The sequence below is a fragment of the Athalia rosae genome, chromosome 2 (genome assembly GCF_917208135.1).
Source record: "Athalia rosae chromosome 2, iyAthRosa1.1, whole genome shotgun sequence".
Classification (NCBI taxonomy): Eukaryota; Metazoa; Arthropoda; class Insecta; order Hymenoptera; family Athaliidae; genus Athalia; species Athalia rosae.
The window spans coordinates 390,149-407,999 of NC_064027.1; the positions used below are offsets into that span (position 1 = coordinate 390,149).

Below are 17,851 nucleotides of genomic sequence, written 5' to 3' on the forward strand. Positions count from 1 at the left end.
CGTGGGAACAGGGGCACGGCATTTTGAGGAATTTATCCATACCGAGCGAATGCACATACTTTTTATCCAGATATAAGAAACATTAGAAAATTCCGCGAGAATTCGCGACGATTATCGCGGTGACGAAACGCAAATTTTCCGATGCGATTTCAGTCGCGAAAAAGTACTTGCGGTAATGCCGACTATCGAACCGCCGTCGTTTCGAATTTGTTTCAAGCTCTCCAAAATTATAGCGTTACAGACCCTAATAAAACGGTATTACTCTTATCAACGTTGGAGAAGATCTTTATCAGACACTTATAGACCGGTCTTCGAACCAGAGAGTATCAGTTGCCGCTGGTCGAACGGGCGAACCAGTGATAGCGCTTACAAATGACTTTTAGTAGTCAACGCGAAACGATGGTAAAATGAATCAATTCAGATTCGTTTCAACAATTCATCGTAACTCGAAGATCGGTCCCGACTGGATATCGCTGCTCGCTATAAACTATTAAATTACACTTTTATCGGCTGATATTCGGTATCGCCTCTCGTTTTATTCCGTCTTCGTCTATACGATACAATTTTAACGATACGTGTCCAGTGAAAAGAAAATGAGGAGTTGAGTGGAACCATGAGGATATTCGCAGGTGAAAGTGGAAATGACTGCAGCAACGATGCTGAAAGCAATGCGAAAAATGGTGCGTAATTGAATACAATCAATCAATAATATTGCTTCGAAAGTGGATACAAATCAGGAAATTGAAATAAATGTGATCCCACCGACGCAGATCTGTGTACTACATTCTCCAAGTTTTCTTAATCACATCTTTCTTTTTGCCTATTTTACACGCGCAACGATACCGAGGAAGCTGCCTGTATCTTTGGCGCAAGAATAGCGACGATAAGAATATATCTAATTTTAATTTTTTCACCAAATATTTATCTCCATGTGCACATTTTTTCCAATCCACGGGTTGTGAACTTTTTCTTCATTTCTTTCCTCATACCTTATAGACAGGTTATTACGATTGCGGTTGATACATAAACTGACAATGAGCCTGATCATTACGTTTGCTAGTAGAATTTCGTGAAAAGATTAACGAAAATTTGCCGCAGAAGATATATATTCAAATTACGTAACCGGCTTTAATCCATGTGAATGGAAATTCACTTGAGGGTGGAATAATCTGATAAAAAATTTCGGAATTGATCATAATCTATTTGAACAATGTCGTTGCCGAGGTCGCTGTGTAGCTTGATTTCATGATATTACGATAAAAGAATTTGATACAAAAATCAACAAATTGTATGAAATATTGGATTTCTGGGCTGACGACGAATTTTAAATCAGTGTCGTCGTTTTTCGGAACGTTGAGTCGTAACTAATTATATTATTTTTAAATATTTCGTGTCCAAATTGAAGAAATCGTTCACATATCCAAGATATAATAGGTATATCATACGCGAAGACATCGTCTCGTACAAATATTTCACAGCGTGTGTAGCTGGACTTATCGCCGTCGAATTTATTTCTATTATCGCCGCACGTTGTTATACTCGGGCGTCGTTAGCTCGGCAGAACACTATACGTAAGTATGGTACACGTACGCGAATATTGATAGGAGATAATAGTTTCTCTAGAGAATGATATGCAATAATTAGTTGGTAGTATAATCGAAATAAAAAATTTTCACATACATACTACGGTACACTACGCAGCATCTGCGAGCATCGCCTCTTAGATTTTGCATCTTGTTTTCTTTGCAAGACGCAGTGGGACACCGACGTGCGATATTCTCGAAAGCTCGGTTCATAGATGCCAACGATTCGATGCGATGTGAGTTCACTAACAGTAAGTTTATTCGCGGTATATCGAACATCTGCACGTAGTCCTACGAAGAATTCCAAGGAATCTAGTCACGCGCAATAATGTGTGAGTAAAATGTTCGCGTCAACGTTTGTCACCTCTATATTCTTTTTTCCCCTTCATCTCCACTTCTATTCATTTGATTATATCACTTGCACTATTGTTGTGAGTCAGAATTTTTTCCACTCAACGTCTGCGCGGTGCGAGTCTAGATTGCCAGTTTCATCCAAGGATGACGATTTTCCGAGGTTTTAAAAAGATAACGCTCACCTAAGGAGATCAAAGATAAACTGTTCGTCTAATTACTATATGGTACGTGTTACGTACCTCGGTAGTACCTCATATGTAAACTGTATGTTCAGATTGCGTTCACTCGGAAAAAATCTTATAAATGCCAATGACAAAAAATACGAAATATCCCGCGCGATAAATTTGCCTATGGTATTACACGCGTCGCACCATAGATGATCGAACGGGGTCGAGTATCTCATGGAATAAAATAGTATATTCAACTTTGCGATAACATCCGTAAAATTTTCTTTGCCTTCCACATCGATACGCTCCGGTAAAAAGTATTTCTTCCTTTTTTTTCCACCGAATCGATACTTTTCGTTCCGCATATGTGTACTTACGAAATAGCTGTTGGTATAAGCTTTCGACGGGGTGTACGCCTCGGTTATGACATCGCAATAAAACAATGGTCATGCGACGATTTCGAGTGTCGCGATCGATTATTTATTAATCACGAGGATATCTCGAGATTGGAAAAATTCATCAATATTTCTATCGCCACGCTTGATCGAAGAGATAAAAATATAAGTAAACTCGAATTTTGTCTGTTCGATTATTCATTCATTTATTCGTTTGATTGGTTTTTTTTTTTATTCTTTATTTTTCGGTTTCAGGAAAGACCGAGGAGAACGGCGAAACGCGAGCGTGGAAGATTCAAATATTGAAGCTTTTCGGCGACAGAAAGTCAAAATGGATCCTATGCCTCATAGGGTACAACTCAGCTATCGTCTACGAACTCAGCACCTGGACGACATCGACGAATAGTTTAGGTTGGTCGTACGTATAACGGTATTCATCTCTTACGTACCTAGAGGGTTGTTTAAAGGACCGATTAAAAAAGTCGATTACGAAAATAAAGGAAAATAATTATCTTTAGACAAGTATTCGGGCAATTTCCTTTCATTTCGCTTTTCCGGCTTCAATCGATATCGTACGGTAGTATAGTTCTAAGCCTCGATGTCAAATCTCATAACGTGAAAAAATGCCAAACGTATACGTACCTCCGTGGTGAAGTCCTTTTTGCTCGTCCTCTAGCAATATCGCCGATGGGTTGAGATTGCAAATATTTTTCGGAGCTCTAAACCTCCCTCTAAAAAGGGTATGGATGTACACGAATCTCGGAAAACACTCCACATCGGATGTAATATTCGATCAAGATCAAACGAAAATTTTTTGAAACAACGAGAATTTGATTAATAATTGTTTTTTCTCTATTTTCACGGTTATGCAAGGATATTGTCGATCGTCCGGACATTCGTCAAACTATTCGATCGTTACGACGCGCGAAATTTTGTTTTCGAGATCCCGATACGAGTTCTTACGTTTTTTTTATCGTGGGTAGGTGGAATTTTCTGTCTCATCAATGTGAATTGTGAGCCCTAGATAATAGAAATGGTATAATATTCCTCGAGGCGATCTTACTCCCACGTTTAGACGTGCAGCGATCGCCGCAAAAACGGTTTTTTACGTCTGGCGTCATCCGGCAGCTGGAAAATTATACGCATATTATACTTATTATAGTCGCAAGATTTACGGGAAAGTTTTACCTTACAAGAAGGGAGTTGCCGCTGCGTGAATGTGGGGAACAATCGCTCGTCTGCGGATAACCTGCGTACCTACCTCGACCAAAAGTGCTTGAGGTGCTTTTGGAATATCAATATGATTTGTGCCTCGCGTTTCTGTTGCTGCGGGGCAGTAATTTGGAACGACGAACTCTCGGAACGAAGGCGCATCCGAGGAATACCTATGATTCTTCCCTTTTTTTATCTTGCATTTTGACAATTCTTTATCCCGCAATTGATTAACAACGTAGTTATTCGAGAGAAGTCGGTTATCCCAAGATGAGTCGAATGTGAGCGAACGAAAAGAACACGTGCAGAGATGGAAAACAATCTCGAGGAATGTTCATCTCACACCCATGTGAAGTTAGCCCCCCAAGTTTGGAATTTTCTATTTTTTGTTTTGGCAATCGTTTGCACATCGTTTGCACATGTTTGCACAACCAAAATTTTCGTTTGCACAAGCACGATATAATCGGAATTTCGGAAATAAATTTAGAGGGGCCAATTTCACGGCAGCCCCCCAAGTTTGGAATTTTCAATTTTTTTTTTTTGCAATCGTTTGCACATCGTTTGCACATGTTTGCACAACCGGAATTTTCGTTTGCACAAGCACACAATCACCGGTACCGATCGAATTAACATTTGATACCAGCCCCCCAAGTTTGGAATTTTCAATTTTTTTTTTTGGCAATCGTTTGCACATCGCTTGCACATGTTTGCACAACCGGAATTTTCGTTTGCACAAGCACACAATCACCGGTACCGATCGAATTATCATTTGATACCAGCCCCCCAAGTTTGGAATTTTCAATTTTTTGTTTTGGCAATCGTTTGCACATCGTTTGCACATGTTTGCACAACCAAAATTTTCGTTTGCACAAGCACGATATAATCGGAATTTCGGAAATAAATTTAGAGGGGCCAATTTCACGGCAGCCCCCCAAGCTGCGCGCGCCGGGCCTCAAGAAAGCCTCAAGAGAGGAGAGGGGACGGCCAGGATGCCATATGAACGAGAACACTCGCTCGGAGCGCATTCATTCGCTACTCGCTCTGTGATACAAAGAAGTTCTATTCTGTGACACAATATTCTTCACTGTTTTCAGCTCTGCATGCACCGTATGCTCTTACCCTCGCGGGAATAAAATTTTAGAAATATTCAGGTACAACCATCGCATGATCCACGATCATATTATAACTATTTGGAAAAGTTGTTGAACATCACTCTCTGTGGCCAAAGTCGTTCTGAATAGCTTACTACATTTACCGATCCAGTTGCTAAGAATAGAGGATCAATCTCGGCATCATGCCACGGCAGGCGGCTGTATTTGCGGATGAAATCGTTGAGGTCCTGTCTCGGCTCGATATTTTCGACGAATCAGACAAACTGAAACCTCGCGCAGATCCGATATGGAATACGGCTTGTAGGGAGTTATCAAATAGGGTTAAACCACCTGCCCTCTATATAAGCATCTTACAAAATCGACACAATATGTGTACACGAATAAGAGAAATCCAAGGGTTGTCAGTAGCTCCGCTTCAAACCAACGAAAGCCTTGAGTCCGACCTTAATCCAAATGACGATTCCGGTCTCCTGGAACGGTCTGCCACCGATGGCATCAAAGAGTGTCCGAATTTATTCTTTCACATCATTTTAAAAAATGAGGTATGGCACCGCATTGCCCCCACGGATGCCATTTACCAGGAAAAGAGTGCGTACGGCCGTAATCGGCGTTACTCTGTATTAAAGCCTGGCTGGACCGATGAAGTGATGAAGGCATGTTGGGATGTCATTTTACGATTATTCTTTAACACACCTGTAAGACTCCCCGAGCCTGGTCAATAATAATTATTCCACAACACTCCTCTACGTCTGATTACGCCTGTAAGACTCCCCGAGCCTGGCAAATAAACAAGTATTCATATAACCTTTATCATCGAACTCTCAATCATTTTCATCACTCAAAATCCTTTTCCAGCAGTTGCATTTAGTTGTGTAAAACGAGAAACGAACTTAAAGGTAACGACGGTAGAAACCCCGGCGTAACAAATAAAACAAAAAAAAAAACAAAAAAAAAAAACGTCGCAGGCACTCGAGGTCCTCAATACAACTAACAATTTATTGGGTTCGTTGCCGAATTCCAAACTTGGGGGGCTGGTATCAAATGATAATTCGATCGATACCGGTGATTGTGTGCTTGTGCAAACGAAAATTCCGGTTGTGCAAACATGTGCAAGCGATGTGCGAACGATTGCCAAAAAAAAAAATTGAAAATTCCAAACTTGGGGGGCTGGTATCAAATGATAATTCGATCGGTACCGGTGATTGTGTGCTTGTGCAAACGAAAATTTTGGTTGTGCAAACATGTGCAAACGATGTGCAAACGATTGCCAAAACAAAAAATTGAAAATTCCAAACTTGGGGGGCTGGTATCAAATGATAATTCGATCGGTACCGGTGATTGTGTGCTTGTGCAAACGAAAATTCCGGTTGTGCAAACATGTGCAAGCGATGTGCAAACGATTGCCAAAAAAAAAAATTGAAAATTCCAAACTTGGGGGGCTGGTATCAAATGTTAATTCGATCGGTACCGGTGATTGTGTGCTTGTGCAAACGAAAATTCCGGTTGTGCAAACATGTGCAAACGATGTGCAAACGATTGCAAAAAAAAAAAATTGAAAATTCCAAACTTGGGGGGCTGCCGTGAAATTGGCCCCTCTAAATTTATTTCCGAAATTCCGATTATATCGTGCTTGTGCAAACGAAAATTTTGGTTGTGCAAACATGTGCAAACGATGTGCAAACGATTGCCAAAACAAAAAATAGAAAATTCCAAACTTGGGGGGCTAACTTCACATGGGTTCATCTCACGACTGTTTGGAACGATTCATTTCTGTATTTCAGCTCTGAGGGCGTACGTGAACACGATACTCTTCAACACGTTTGCCCTTTTCGTGTGTCTGGTCTCCGTTTGGGTCAGTCAGAATCTTCCCGATCGCCCCCCGAAGGATGACGAGGAGCCCGTGAACAAGCCAGCCTCGAATCACTCGAGATCGAATTCCACGTCCGGCTATCCGCAATACCAGAAGAACTTCACCTCGCATTTTCCTAGGCACTCGATATCCGGCCCCTGTTTATTCAAGGACGGGACGAACGCCCACCGGCTGCAGGAAAATGTATCAAAAGTCGCCCCCCTATCCATCCTCGGACTCGAGAAGTACGAAGTTCTTGCCTTGCTCGTTTCTTCCTGCCTCGCCATCGCAGCCGCGTCCTTGATCGCCCTCGAAGCACTCTCGAGAATCAAGGACCAACCGATAATTCACACGTGAGCAAACTCTCGGGGCATTTTATCGCTATCCCGCTATTGTCCGTATTGCTACCGTTCTTACTGTTATTTTCTCCCTTTCTTCGTACCAACCGATCGTGAGACTCGATCGCCGACCATTATTCGCCTGACATAATTTTCGTTCGCAACTTTGAACGCATTATCCTTTGTACCGCATCGTTACCCGATCGCTTACCCGCCTTCGTCGATCACTCGCGTGCGGTCTGTGCAGCTACTGTTGGAAACAATGATTCGGTGCACAGATTAGATTGTACAAAATATTTCGAGGCCACTCTCCCGCGTTTGAAGTCATAACCCAGAGCGCGCGGCATTATCTTTCGTAAAACGATACGGATCGGATCAACATTGTTGGCGCATACTCGTGGCTCGATGATCGGCTCAAAAGAGAGCTTTTAATCCGAATAAAATATAACGTCCGCGAAGCCTGAGCCTTCTATGGTTCTTTCTTTTTCGCGCCATTATGTTTGTCGTCTGTTCATTTTCCTCTATACCGATATCGCGTTGTATCGCGTGAATATTTCAACGACGAGACAAACGAACGATATGTGGGTATAAAAAGAAATAATATCCGAGCCACCGATCTCGGGTTCAAAAGTTCGACACAATGACCCGCGATGAAATCAATGATCGTTGTGAGATGAAAATATTTGAACAATTAAGGCTGATAATTGTATATAGATTGAATCCAGTTGTTACGACACTTATGCGTCAACGTACGTCATCTCGTCGCCAAGCTTGTTCGTTCGTTCGTTTGTTTTCTTGAAAGGGATCAAAGTCCGGCGCGCGAAAATTCTCTCCAATATTGAAAAACGTCAAATTTTCACGCGAGGATTTCACGTATGTTTCGTCTTCGGCTATTTCCCTTCGCCCCATCCGACGTTACGTTCCGCTCGAGCGAAAATTCTCGCGACGTTTCCGCCCATTCTCGGCGTATCGCGTATGCGAGTAATTTTTATGCGAGATCGCCAAAGTTGGCGCGTACGATACGTATCGTCCACCAATCTGTACAGAACGAGATGGACGACGACCTCGAAGCAATAAGAGTTAGCCTGCAGCCGTACGGACGAAGAGCTTCGGATACACTCTCGACGAAATACACAAGAGATAGGGGAACGCTATACGTTCGGGGTCAGAGGTCGGCCCACTTCCTTCACTTTCAGTCCACGCACTTGTATACAGCTGAAACGCAGCGCGCGCGCACGGTTATCGCCCGCCTCAGGTTATAGTTCGCCAAATATTTACTCCGCTCGCTCCGAGAGTACAAGGATTTCTACTCCAACTTCTCGCACAACTGTGTATGTGCGGTACACCTACGCACATCGGGTATAGGTATACAGAAGGAACGTACATAAGTTTCTCGAGATTACAGAGCGCGTTATGAGCGTTGAGAGTAGGACGAATCTATACTCTCGAAATCATAACGAAAGTAGACGTCATACGTCGACCTTACCGCGGTGGGGACTAGGGATGAAATCCGTGACTTCGTTCAAGAAATTCTTACCAATTTTCGCGTACCGGAGACAATAATCCGTTGCCATTTGGTAGCCACGAAAAAGATTCGTTCGATATAATTTCAAAAATATTGCGATGAGTCGTCGCGAGAGTGAGAGGGAACGCTAGTGCGAACGCGGAAAAGAGCCCGGCGACTACCGTGGTTCGAAGAGGCTGCGAGTTCCGATCCTCCTTAGGAAGTGAGTCGATCGATCGGATTTATGAATTCACGGTCGCAGAATCCACTCGCTCCGCAGAGTCTTGTACAGGACTCGGGGAATATCAAGACATCCTCTTCAATTTCCGGTGCTGCAATTTATCTATACCTACCCACGTATTTCCCCCGCCCCTATGGGTATACGCCGCATTCACAAAACTTGGAATCAATCGGGGAAACGGATGAAAACGTACGGAAAATCTGTGAGAAAGGAAACGAGAGAATATTACAGAGACGCAAAAACGAATCGAAACCGAAAATGAGGGGGGAAATCCGAGTTTGGGAAATATGTCGAGAGATTAAAATATCAATGGAGAAACGGCGAATGACGAGCAATTATCGGGATGCGGTTGCGTAACCCCAGATACGATCGGTTTATCGACGTCGAATCGGCAAGGTAACGTCGGTACGGTACGAGGATAGTAGATTGCAAACGACGATATAGCTAGTTATGCCATAGATATTGCGGTTATACCAGGAAATACACCGGTCAAGACGTATACGACGAAAGGAGAAACTATCGGCACGAGGATATCCTTCTCTCATTGATATCGGCGATGCGTCGGAGGTGATGGTAATCCGCCTTCGAATAATTATCACCTCGTCAATCGGTCTGGCGATAATAACTTCCGCGCACAAATCTAACGAGTAGCTCCGAATCGAAATCTCGGCGTACGAAATGTTTTGCAAAAGACGCATAAATGCCGTCTCATTATCACGATAAGCGAAATTACGATATTCCATGCGAACAAACAACAAACGACAACACGACAATCCTCACAGTTGAGGGTTATCGGTGACACTCGTTGCAAACTTGCAATACGCGTTTCGTGTGTCGACTAGTCGTCGACGTACGATGAAAAGTTGCGAAATTTCCGAGGACGGCGATTTTATCCGTACAATGGTTTCCTCGTTACGATTCTAATCGCCGGTGAAACGAGGAATCTGATATTTCGTAAATGCGCTGAATAATTGCGATTATTTTTGACAGCGGACGGCTGGGTCTCGGTGCGCTCCTCGGTCTGGCGACACACGTTATCACGGTTTCCAGTCACCGTGACGCTGCGTTAGATCACGTCGTCTGTAGGGCTCTACCCTGCCCTACGCTCAGAGACTACAATCCTATTTTCGGTGGGAACGTTCTCGGAGCCGCCATTCTATGCGGGACCCACCTTCTGATCCATTACTGGTAAGGCTCACGTCTGTCGTAAACACGGATATTTGTCGGGAAGGCCTCGGATATCGGGATAGCCGGTACACACCTACATCCCTATCCGCTCGGATCTTCGCTCCCGATGCGCTGTGCTCCGCAAATAATTCACGAAATCCAAAACTGAGGCCGCCCGCGCTCCGCGCGGTCGTCACTTTTATTCCTTTCTCCTTATTTCGCATGATATTCTTCAAATTCGCGTTCGTGTGTTTTTAATTTCTCTTTTATTTCCATTCGTAACAGCGACACCCACGTGGCCGATACCGCAGCTGCCCTCGCTCTCGTCGCTCTCGCAACCGCGTCGATGTTACCTCTGGCTTTTTACACGGCCAGCATAATACTGCAGGTACGTTCACTGGTCCGGAGAGCTAGAAATCAGAAGTGCGCGAAGCACACACCTCTCGGCTAGAAGTATCGAGCATTTGTTCAAATTTTTTAAGGATTATTCGCTCCTTCGACAGAAAGCAGAGCTCGCTGGTAGTTTTGGACGATGCGAAATACACTTTTCGCTAAAGAGATGTGTTCGAGGAATTTTAGATTTTCACTCGTTGAATGTTTCAGAAACTGCCACATTACATGGGAGAACAGCTGGACAAGTGTCTCCGAGAGGCTCTGAACATCGACGGTGTTCTCGAATTCAGAAACGAAAGATTTTGGACTCAATCTTTCGGGAAACTCGTAAGTGTACAATGTCGTGTGTACGTGAATAATTCAGTTGTGACGGGAAATTGAAAATACCAACGGCTAATACGTCCGCGACGACCCTCGCGACAAAATGGCGGTAATATTTTTTCAAGGGCCACAACAGATTTCGTCGTGGAATATATACGCACATAGTCGGATGTAGAGCCCGAAGAACGTGAAAGACGATTTCGGGCAATCGGACTTACGGCGCGGGCGGGCGATCTTCCGATTCGTAGGGTATAAAAGGTACGCGTATTATATCTATACAGTTATCGCGGCGTCGAAACCATAATACATATAAGACGGATCGCCGCGGTGTCCTACAGGGGTACACCTGGCGAATCGCAATCCTCCCGGTAGTGCGAACATTAGTCTGAAATTACGAAACAATTTCACGGACCGTCGCGTCTCGGAGGCACCACCTCCTCTCTCCTCCCTGCGCTCTGCAACGTAAACTCAACCAAAGCAAAGCTGTAGATATCCATCCACCGCGTGTAGGTAGACGGGAGGGATGCCGCGAATATTCCCGTTGCACGTTGTCCCGGACGCTGGACGCATCGCAATATCCATCTCACGCGTCCGTTAATGCCGTTAATGGTCGCGTTAATCCAGACGGGGCTTCATTATGCGATACTCTGCCGTCGCGAAATTCTCCCCCCCCCCCCCCCCCCCCTCCCGCATACGCGGATGATCTCGACCGGAAAGATGTCGCGATGACGTATTCGGTAATCGTGCGTCGTGCGGATGTAGCGCCTCTAAAACGCAAAATGAAAAGGAAAACTGATGATTTCGAGTCGATTGAATCGGCGTATTTCGTGCTCAGTCTCGGGTAAAATTCGAAATAAATCAGAATCAACGCGACCCCCGTTGCACGCGGCGAACAAAAACGGAAGAAAAATTATCGCACGTACGTTTTGTGCATGTTTTTCCATTGTCACAACGGAACGTGTCTATGGCCCGAACGGTTAAAATCGAAATGAGGGTACCGCCATGCGCTACGCGGTATCGAACCAAACTTTCGACTGAAAAGCTAAATAAAAACAAAAGGAAACAAATGGACTGGTGGTCCGGTATCTCCGGACCTCGGATTATACGAGCGGTACGAATGATCGAATGTACCGAGCAATCGATGAACGTTATATCGGCTCCGTTTTAATCGAAAAAATGATTTAACGTTGCTGTGTGCCGCTAACAACATGCGGTTGATTTTGAAAATGTCAAACTGTTGCGGAGTAGATAGACTGTAACGTGAACTATGAAATGTCAGCTCCGTAGAATATCGAATTATTGTTTGACGCGAAGCGTATGAATTGGTGTATAATGTGCAGATTATAAAAATCACATCGCACCGGACGCGCGAGGAGCATACCGCACGTACGTTTGAATTTACGTCGCAAATTGTGTACAGAAAATAATGAGGTTCCGATATACACATGGGCCATACACAGATATATATTATATTACCGCCAAAACGTTGTGACGTCAAACGCAATCGCTTCACGCTCAAATAAACTACTGAAATATAATTTTGGCGAATCGTGACGAGAAGATAATAATTGTTTTTAATCGAAGTAATCTACTACGAGTTATCGTGTCGCGAGTTGCGAAAATGAATGTACACGTGTTCGCGCAGCCACGTACGTATTTCGCCGCTGGATGATCCTCGTTTCGAAAAAGCGGGGAAAAAACGAACATTCGATAGGGACGAAGAATTGAAGGGATTGTCCCGCTGTCCACATTTGAGCGAAAAAATGAAAACCAAAGAATAACCGATCCCATGACTTCTGATTCCAGGCAGGAACGGTGCAGGTTCGAATCCGAAGAGATGCGAACGAAAGTCACGTCCTGGAGCGAGTAATGGCCGGGTTGTCGCAAATAGTCACGACCCTAACTGTCCAGGAGTTTCGAGAAACTCCCCGGGCTAACTTGGGGTCTCAACATTGCACGGAGTATTACATCAACGAGTTATTGCCAAATGCAGGCGAGAACAAAGCCGCCAGAGTGCCGAGGAGCAACGTAGACGAGGTCGAGACAGTTTCCATCGACGATATTCTAGGGGTTGAGAAGACCCCGGTCTCGACGTTTTCACTGGCCCCGAACAAATCCGAACGTAAATGTTCGACTTCGTATTCGAATCCAGCGGTTTCCTCGAAGATGCTGACGATATATCATAACGAAAATTTAGATCTAAAACATTATATTTTCAACCCCCGGAAAGCTATGAACGAAAACGCCCTGCTTTTGAGGTCAAATTTCGACGAGGAGAAATTCACGAGCTGCGCTCTTGGGAGGGGGGAAAATTGGAGAGCAGGGTTAACATGAGACTAAACGAGACAATTTTTGTCTTTCGGTACGGACGTTTGGAAAATTGAGTTACCACGGGCGTTCCGAGCCGAAAACACTATTTATACCGGAAACAAATTTCCGAGCACTGTGTACCATCGATAACAGATGGCGGAATCTGAAGAAAAAAAACGTACGTCAGAGTTATCATCGAATATTGCTGTCGTTTTTTTTTCAATTAAATTAAGTTATCGTTGTGGATTGTAAATATTTATTACTATTATATTATCGATAAGAACGACGACGATGCAGAAGTAATCAGATTACTCGAAGTATTTTCAAAGCTGTAGAGAATGAATAAAAAATTTTTAAAATCAAACCGACGATCAATTTCGCCGTATTATAGTATCATGAGAGATAATATTCAATCGAACAAATCTAGAACATGGCATACTTTTGTATAAAGTCAGGGAATTACTCTTCGGCCGGAGAACAAACAAAAAACGAACAAGCTGAATAAATAGAAGAAGTATAGGAAGTCATCGGATCGGTGCGTGCCCAGAGGTATGCCGCGAGGTCGAAAGATCAACTGGAATCGGTTAATCGAGACCACAATCGTCAATTCTCGCCCGATCGCCACGGCCGCAAGAAGAAACCTAGCCAACGTGTGAAATAAGAATGAATGAGAAATAGAAAATCAAAAAGTTTATCCGTTAGTTTATGAAAATATTTATCCAAAGATGGGAGACATTGATATAAAGAAAACACTTGCGCAATGTTTGAGTTGAATTAACCAGGTTGAGGCTACGCCGGGGTGTCATTACTAGACGCATGTTTTGCCGATATCAAACGCAAAACTCGTTCGTTCTTTTGATAAGGCGTTTATTATACCCGTACATACGTATGTGCATACGATAGTACGCGTATCGGGGAATCCAACATAATACGAACGCTGCGTAATTGTTTTGGGTCACACGTCAAATTACTTTTCATTAAACGAACCATTGTACATTTGTCAGGTAATAACAGGTTTATCGTTGCGTGTTCGACGCACGTTCTCCGACTAAACGTGTAGAAATGAACGCTTAATTTCAGAATAACCCCAGAGCGCAATTACGAATTGACTCTAATTCGACGTATCGTAAAACTCGTCTTCTATCGTTAGCCTAATATTCATTGCCGTTAATTATATTTTTTGCTTCGGATGCGAATGAAAGATGTCGATAACGTCTAGGAATATTGCACCACTTATCGCTCGAGTAGAAAGGAATGAAAATATGTACTAGCAATTATGACGTCAGTGTCAAACACTCGATGTTTGCTTTGCGATGATTCATACTTTCCATGCGTCCCTGTCAAACTTATAGAGTTCAAACGTAAATGTAACGTATAATTATCGGTGGAGTAATTACGTTTTGAAAAAAAAAAAAAAAAACCACACGCTCGACGAGCAAAAGAAGCAAGATAAATTTGAATATTCGCTCTCGTTCGTTTCACGGGATAATTAAATTTCAATCACCAATTTTCTGCAATTCCGCTGCAGGTGTTTATCGAGTACGGCGATCGAAATTCACGCTTCTTACAGCGACAATGAACAATTGGGACTCTGAGTTGTTCGGATAATAAAAATTTTATATTTCAACGGAGCGGAGTCGCGTGCTCGACGTCTGTGTAAAGTATAATTTATGTATATCGCAAATATACCGTGTCTACCTCCCACGAGGTCTCTTCATGCGCTCGTACGGTATATAAACGTAGGTGATCCACATCGAACAACTTCAGTCGTTTGACGAACCTCGATCACACTTCCGTCCTTGCAGCGAAGCGAGATCCGTATCGGTGAAAAATAATCGTCAAAGGAACTCGGTATCAGCGATGCGTTTCGCCGTATTTGTCGCTATTCTCGTTTGTTTGATCGTAACCGGCCCCCGCAACGTCGAAGGAGAGGAGCACGAAAGATGTGGAAGAGTCGTCTGCGAACCTGGCCAGATGTGCGTTGTGACGCAAGCTCCATGTAACGGTTACGACGACTGCAATCTCCACGCAAAGTGCATTTATCCCCAGGAATGATCGATCGATTGTTCCAACGAATCTCATCGCACGTGGGCGCAAAGCATTTCGAACGCGAACTCTCGGAGGCTTGCGAAAACACGACTCGTGCGCGAATCTAACAAACAATATCCGTCTCCGTGGAAGTAAACACGATTAAACATGTGTCCAAAGTTACAGTTTGAGCAAAACTTTATTTTTGTCTTTCGCCCTCTGAAAATATAGGTATATTGATATATTGTAGTCTAGCTGTACCCTGTTCCTCGTGTGTTTTTTTTCTACATTACACGGGGGTAGTCACGAACTGACAATCAATGGTTCGACTCTTTTCACCGAGGAAAGATGCGTCACAGGCAAACCGGATAGGGAATAGCATAATGTTGTCAAGTTCGTATCGTATACATTACCAATCTGTACATAACTATAATTCTGGACTATGAATTCTGAATTCCGGATCGCGTAATGTGCAATCTAGAAATTCATTCGAGAGTTGGAAAAATTTTCAACGGATGGTACGCAATTCGCTCGAAGGATAAGTGAACTTGGACTCTCATCACCGTGTACGAGAAATAATTCTATCTCAAGTGACAAATTTGGAATCCTGGACGGATCGAGGTGCTCACCGGCGAAAAATGGAAGTGCGGGGCAATCGAAGTTTCTCGGTGAAAAGGAAATAAGGACCCGGGCCCACGGAAGTTGCAGAGATGACAAAGCGGCGGACTCGAAAAACGAAATCTCCACCGTTGTGTTTCTTGCACGGGTTGTGCAATAATAGTAGAAAGTAATATTCGAAACGAAAGCGTACGATGAAAGCCGCTAATCATTTCACCTGGAATATGTACCGGGTAAAAAAATCCGGGGTTCCCATGTAGCGGAGCAAGAGTATCTTTGTAGTAATCCCTAGTTCTGTACAGATGTAACATTATCCGCGTTGAACGGAACAAAATTCTACTATAATATGTAGAAAGTGAAGCGTCATCACTTGTTTTTAATCACGCCATTCAAGAGTCGGCCGTTTTTTGATGCGTGCAATTTCGTTTTTAATAAGACAGCAAACCTGTTAATAATTATGTAGCGACGAATAAAAGAAATACCGTTGGTTTTAGAGGGGAAAACAACGTGTTGTATGTAATGATTTCACGAAGCCAATCTTCTTCAGAGATCCACTTCACGAAGCGGATTCATTTTTTCATTCTTTCCGTTCCGCTAGACGGATCTACGTGCTGCCCGATAAAATGTATGTAAGAAACTTCGTCTATACACACTCGTTCGTTGCCCCCGTTTTAATTCACTAAAGGCAAAGTGACTCCTCTCCCGCTAAACATTTCTCCCCGAATTCAAAGGGCTCGAATAATTATCGCCACTCGTAGGTATACCATTGAATATCACGTACTCGACGACTTCGGAGCTCACCTTTCATCCTCCTATCCCAAACGAGTACGACACATCGACGATGTTTGTTCGTTATCGGAGAATCTCTTTTTGGGATTGACAAATTATTTAATTGTTTTTTTTTTCAGTGTCAAAAATAAAATCGGTGCACTCGTGTTTGAGTAGAACTCGGGGGGAGGGGGTTTGAAGGACCGTCGAACGACGAGTTTTATACGGGTGCCGTCATGAGGCCAAATCCCCGCGCCAGGTCGGTGCACGGTGACAACTTAAACGTTTTCACGGTCGACTGGCCAAAGGGTATGAGCGGAAGAAAGATTCAATCGGAATGCGCAGTGGTGGGAAACGGCGCGTAACACGGTCAACAAATTAAGTCGCGGGCTTATAACGAGGTTTGTTATCGACGACGAGACGGACCGAGTGTCGATCTTTTTCCGTTTAGCGATGCCGCCGCTGCACCGTTGCTCCCGTACAAGGACTTTGGGTCGGGAGAGATAAACTCCTGAAACGAGAGAACGAAAAAAGGAAATGAGAACGAGGGAACGGATTTATTTTCCGAGCGGTAGATCCGATGACTCGATGCGGATAATTAATTTCTACCGCGGCGAACGTCCGACCGAGGAAAATGCATGGAAGAAAACGTCGCCGGGAATTCGAGTCTCTCCGCGTTTCGGCGGACGAATCGAAGATCTAAAAATTGATGAAATTGACATCGTCGAGCGGAGTCCTCTGTAACGTTGGCCTGCACCCCAATACCACAGATACGGCGTACGGAATACCAATATCGCCGTACCGTGAAAATCACAACGAATTTTCGTTTTCAATCGACAACCCTTCCGCATCGAAATCCGGTTGGGTATTTCCGGCGGGACTAAAATCTGCACAGGCCACGGAAAGACAAACACGGGCATTGCGATTTATGCAACGTATAGCTATCGTATAATATGGTACGAAAGAACGAACTCGAGCAACGAACGAATCCGGTTTTTGAATCCTTTATTGCGCAGCTCCAAGTCAAATAAAGAGAAAGGTAAGAAAAAGAGGAATTTTCGCGGTAAATGCCGAGAGCCTCGAGACGATCGTCGCTTTTTACCCACCTACATGATTTGTTTAATCGTTGTATCAAGGATTGAGAAGGAAGGAAGGCAGGAAGGAAGGCAGGAAGGTTCTCTTTACAAATAGAAGAGAATTAAAGCACTTTCTCAATTATCCTTCAGCTGGGATGTTGATTTATGTTTACAGAGTGCAGGCGCGGGATATACGCGGTGTGTGTACGAAAATTCCCAAGAGCTGTCGGATGTTCCGAAGACGTGAGGTTACTTACTTTCCAGGATCGCATAAATAAGCCATTCGTTCGTTCTTTGTAGAAGGCATACCCCGTGCGCGGGGACCGGCTCTCGGAGCGAGAATTCTCATAACGAGACCGTCGGACGAATAGAGTCTGCGAACCCGTAGCGGGTACGGAGATATCATATACGCCGA

At 43.8% G+C, this 17,851-nt stretch overlaps 1 protein-coding gene across 3 annotated transcripts; it reads left to right on the forward strand.

Moving 5' to 3' along the window:
• The first annotated feature begins 75 nt into the window (after positions 1–75).
• LOC105691443 (zinc transporter 6-A-like) lies at positions 76–16,095 on the forward strand. Of its 3 annotated transcripts, XM_012409912.3 has the most exons (7): positions 302–680; positions 2,755–2,910; positions 6,605–7,025; positions 9,746–9,943; positions 10,208–10,310; positions 10,526–10,642; positions 12,443–16,095. In XM_012409912.3, the coding sequence occupies exons 1-7, from the start codon at positions 614–616 to the stop codon at positions 12,968–12,970; spliced, it is 1,590 nt and encodes a 529-aa protein (XP_012265335.2). In that variant the 5' UTR covers positions 302–613; the 3' UTR covers positions 12,971–16,095. The 3 variants fall into 3 exon arrangements, with proteins under 3 accessions (XP_048505350.1, XP_012265335.2, XP_048505349.1); XM_048649393.1 differs by lacking the exon at positions 9,746–9,943 and having other exon boundaries at positions 76–680; XM_048649392.1 differs by lacking the exons at positions 302–680; positions 2,755–2,910 and adding an exon at positions 2,964–4,043 and having other exon boundaries at positions 6,561–7,025.
• The last annotated feature ends 1,756 nt before the right edge of the window (positions 16,096–17,851 follow it).

Coding starts and splice junctions, on each gene's coding strand:
- LOC105691443 (XM_012409912.3), top strand. CDS start 614: ATGAGGATATTCGCAGGTGAAAGTGGAAATGACTGCAGCAACGATGCT. Junction 7,026..9,745: donor GACCAACCGATAATTCACAC/GTGAGCAAACTC, acceptor TATTTTTGACAG/CGGACGGCTGGGTCTCGGTG. Junction 10,643..12,442: donor CTCAATCTTTCGGGAAACTC/GTAAGTGTACAA, acceptor TTCTGATTCCAG/GCAGGAACGGTGCAGGTTCG.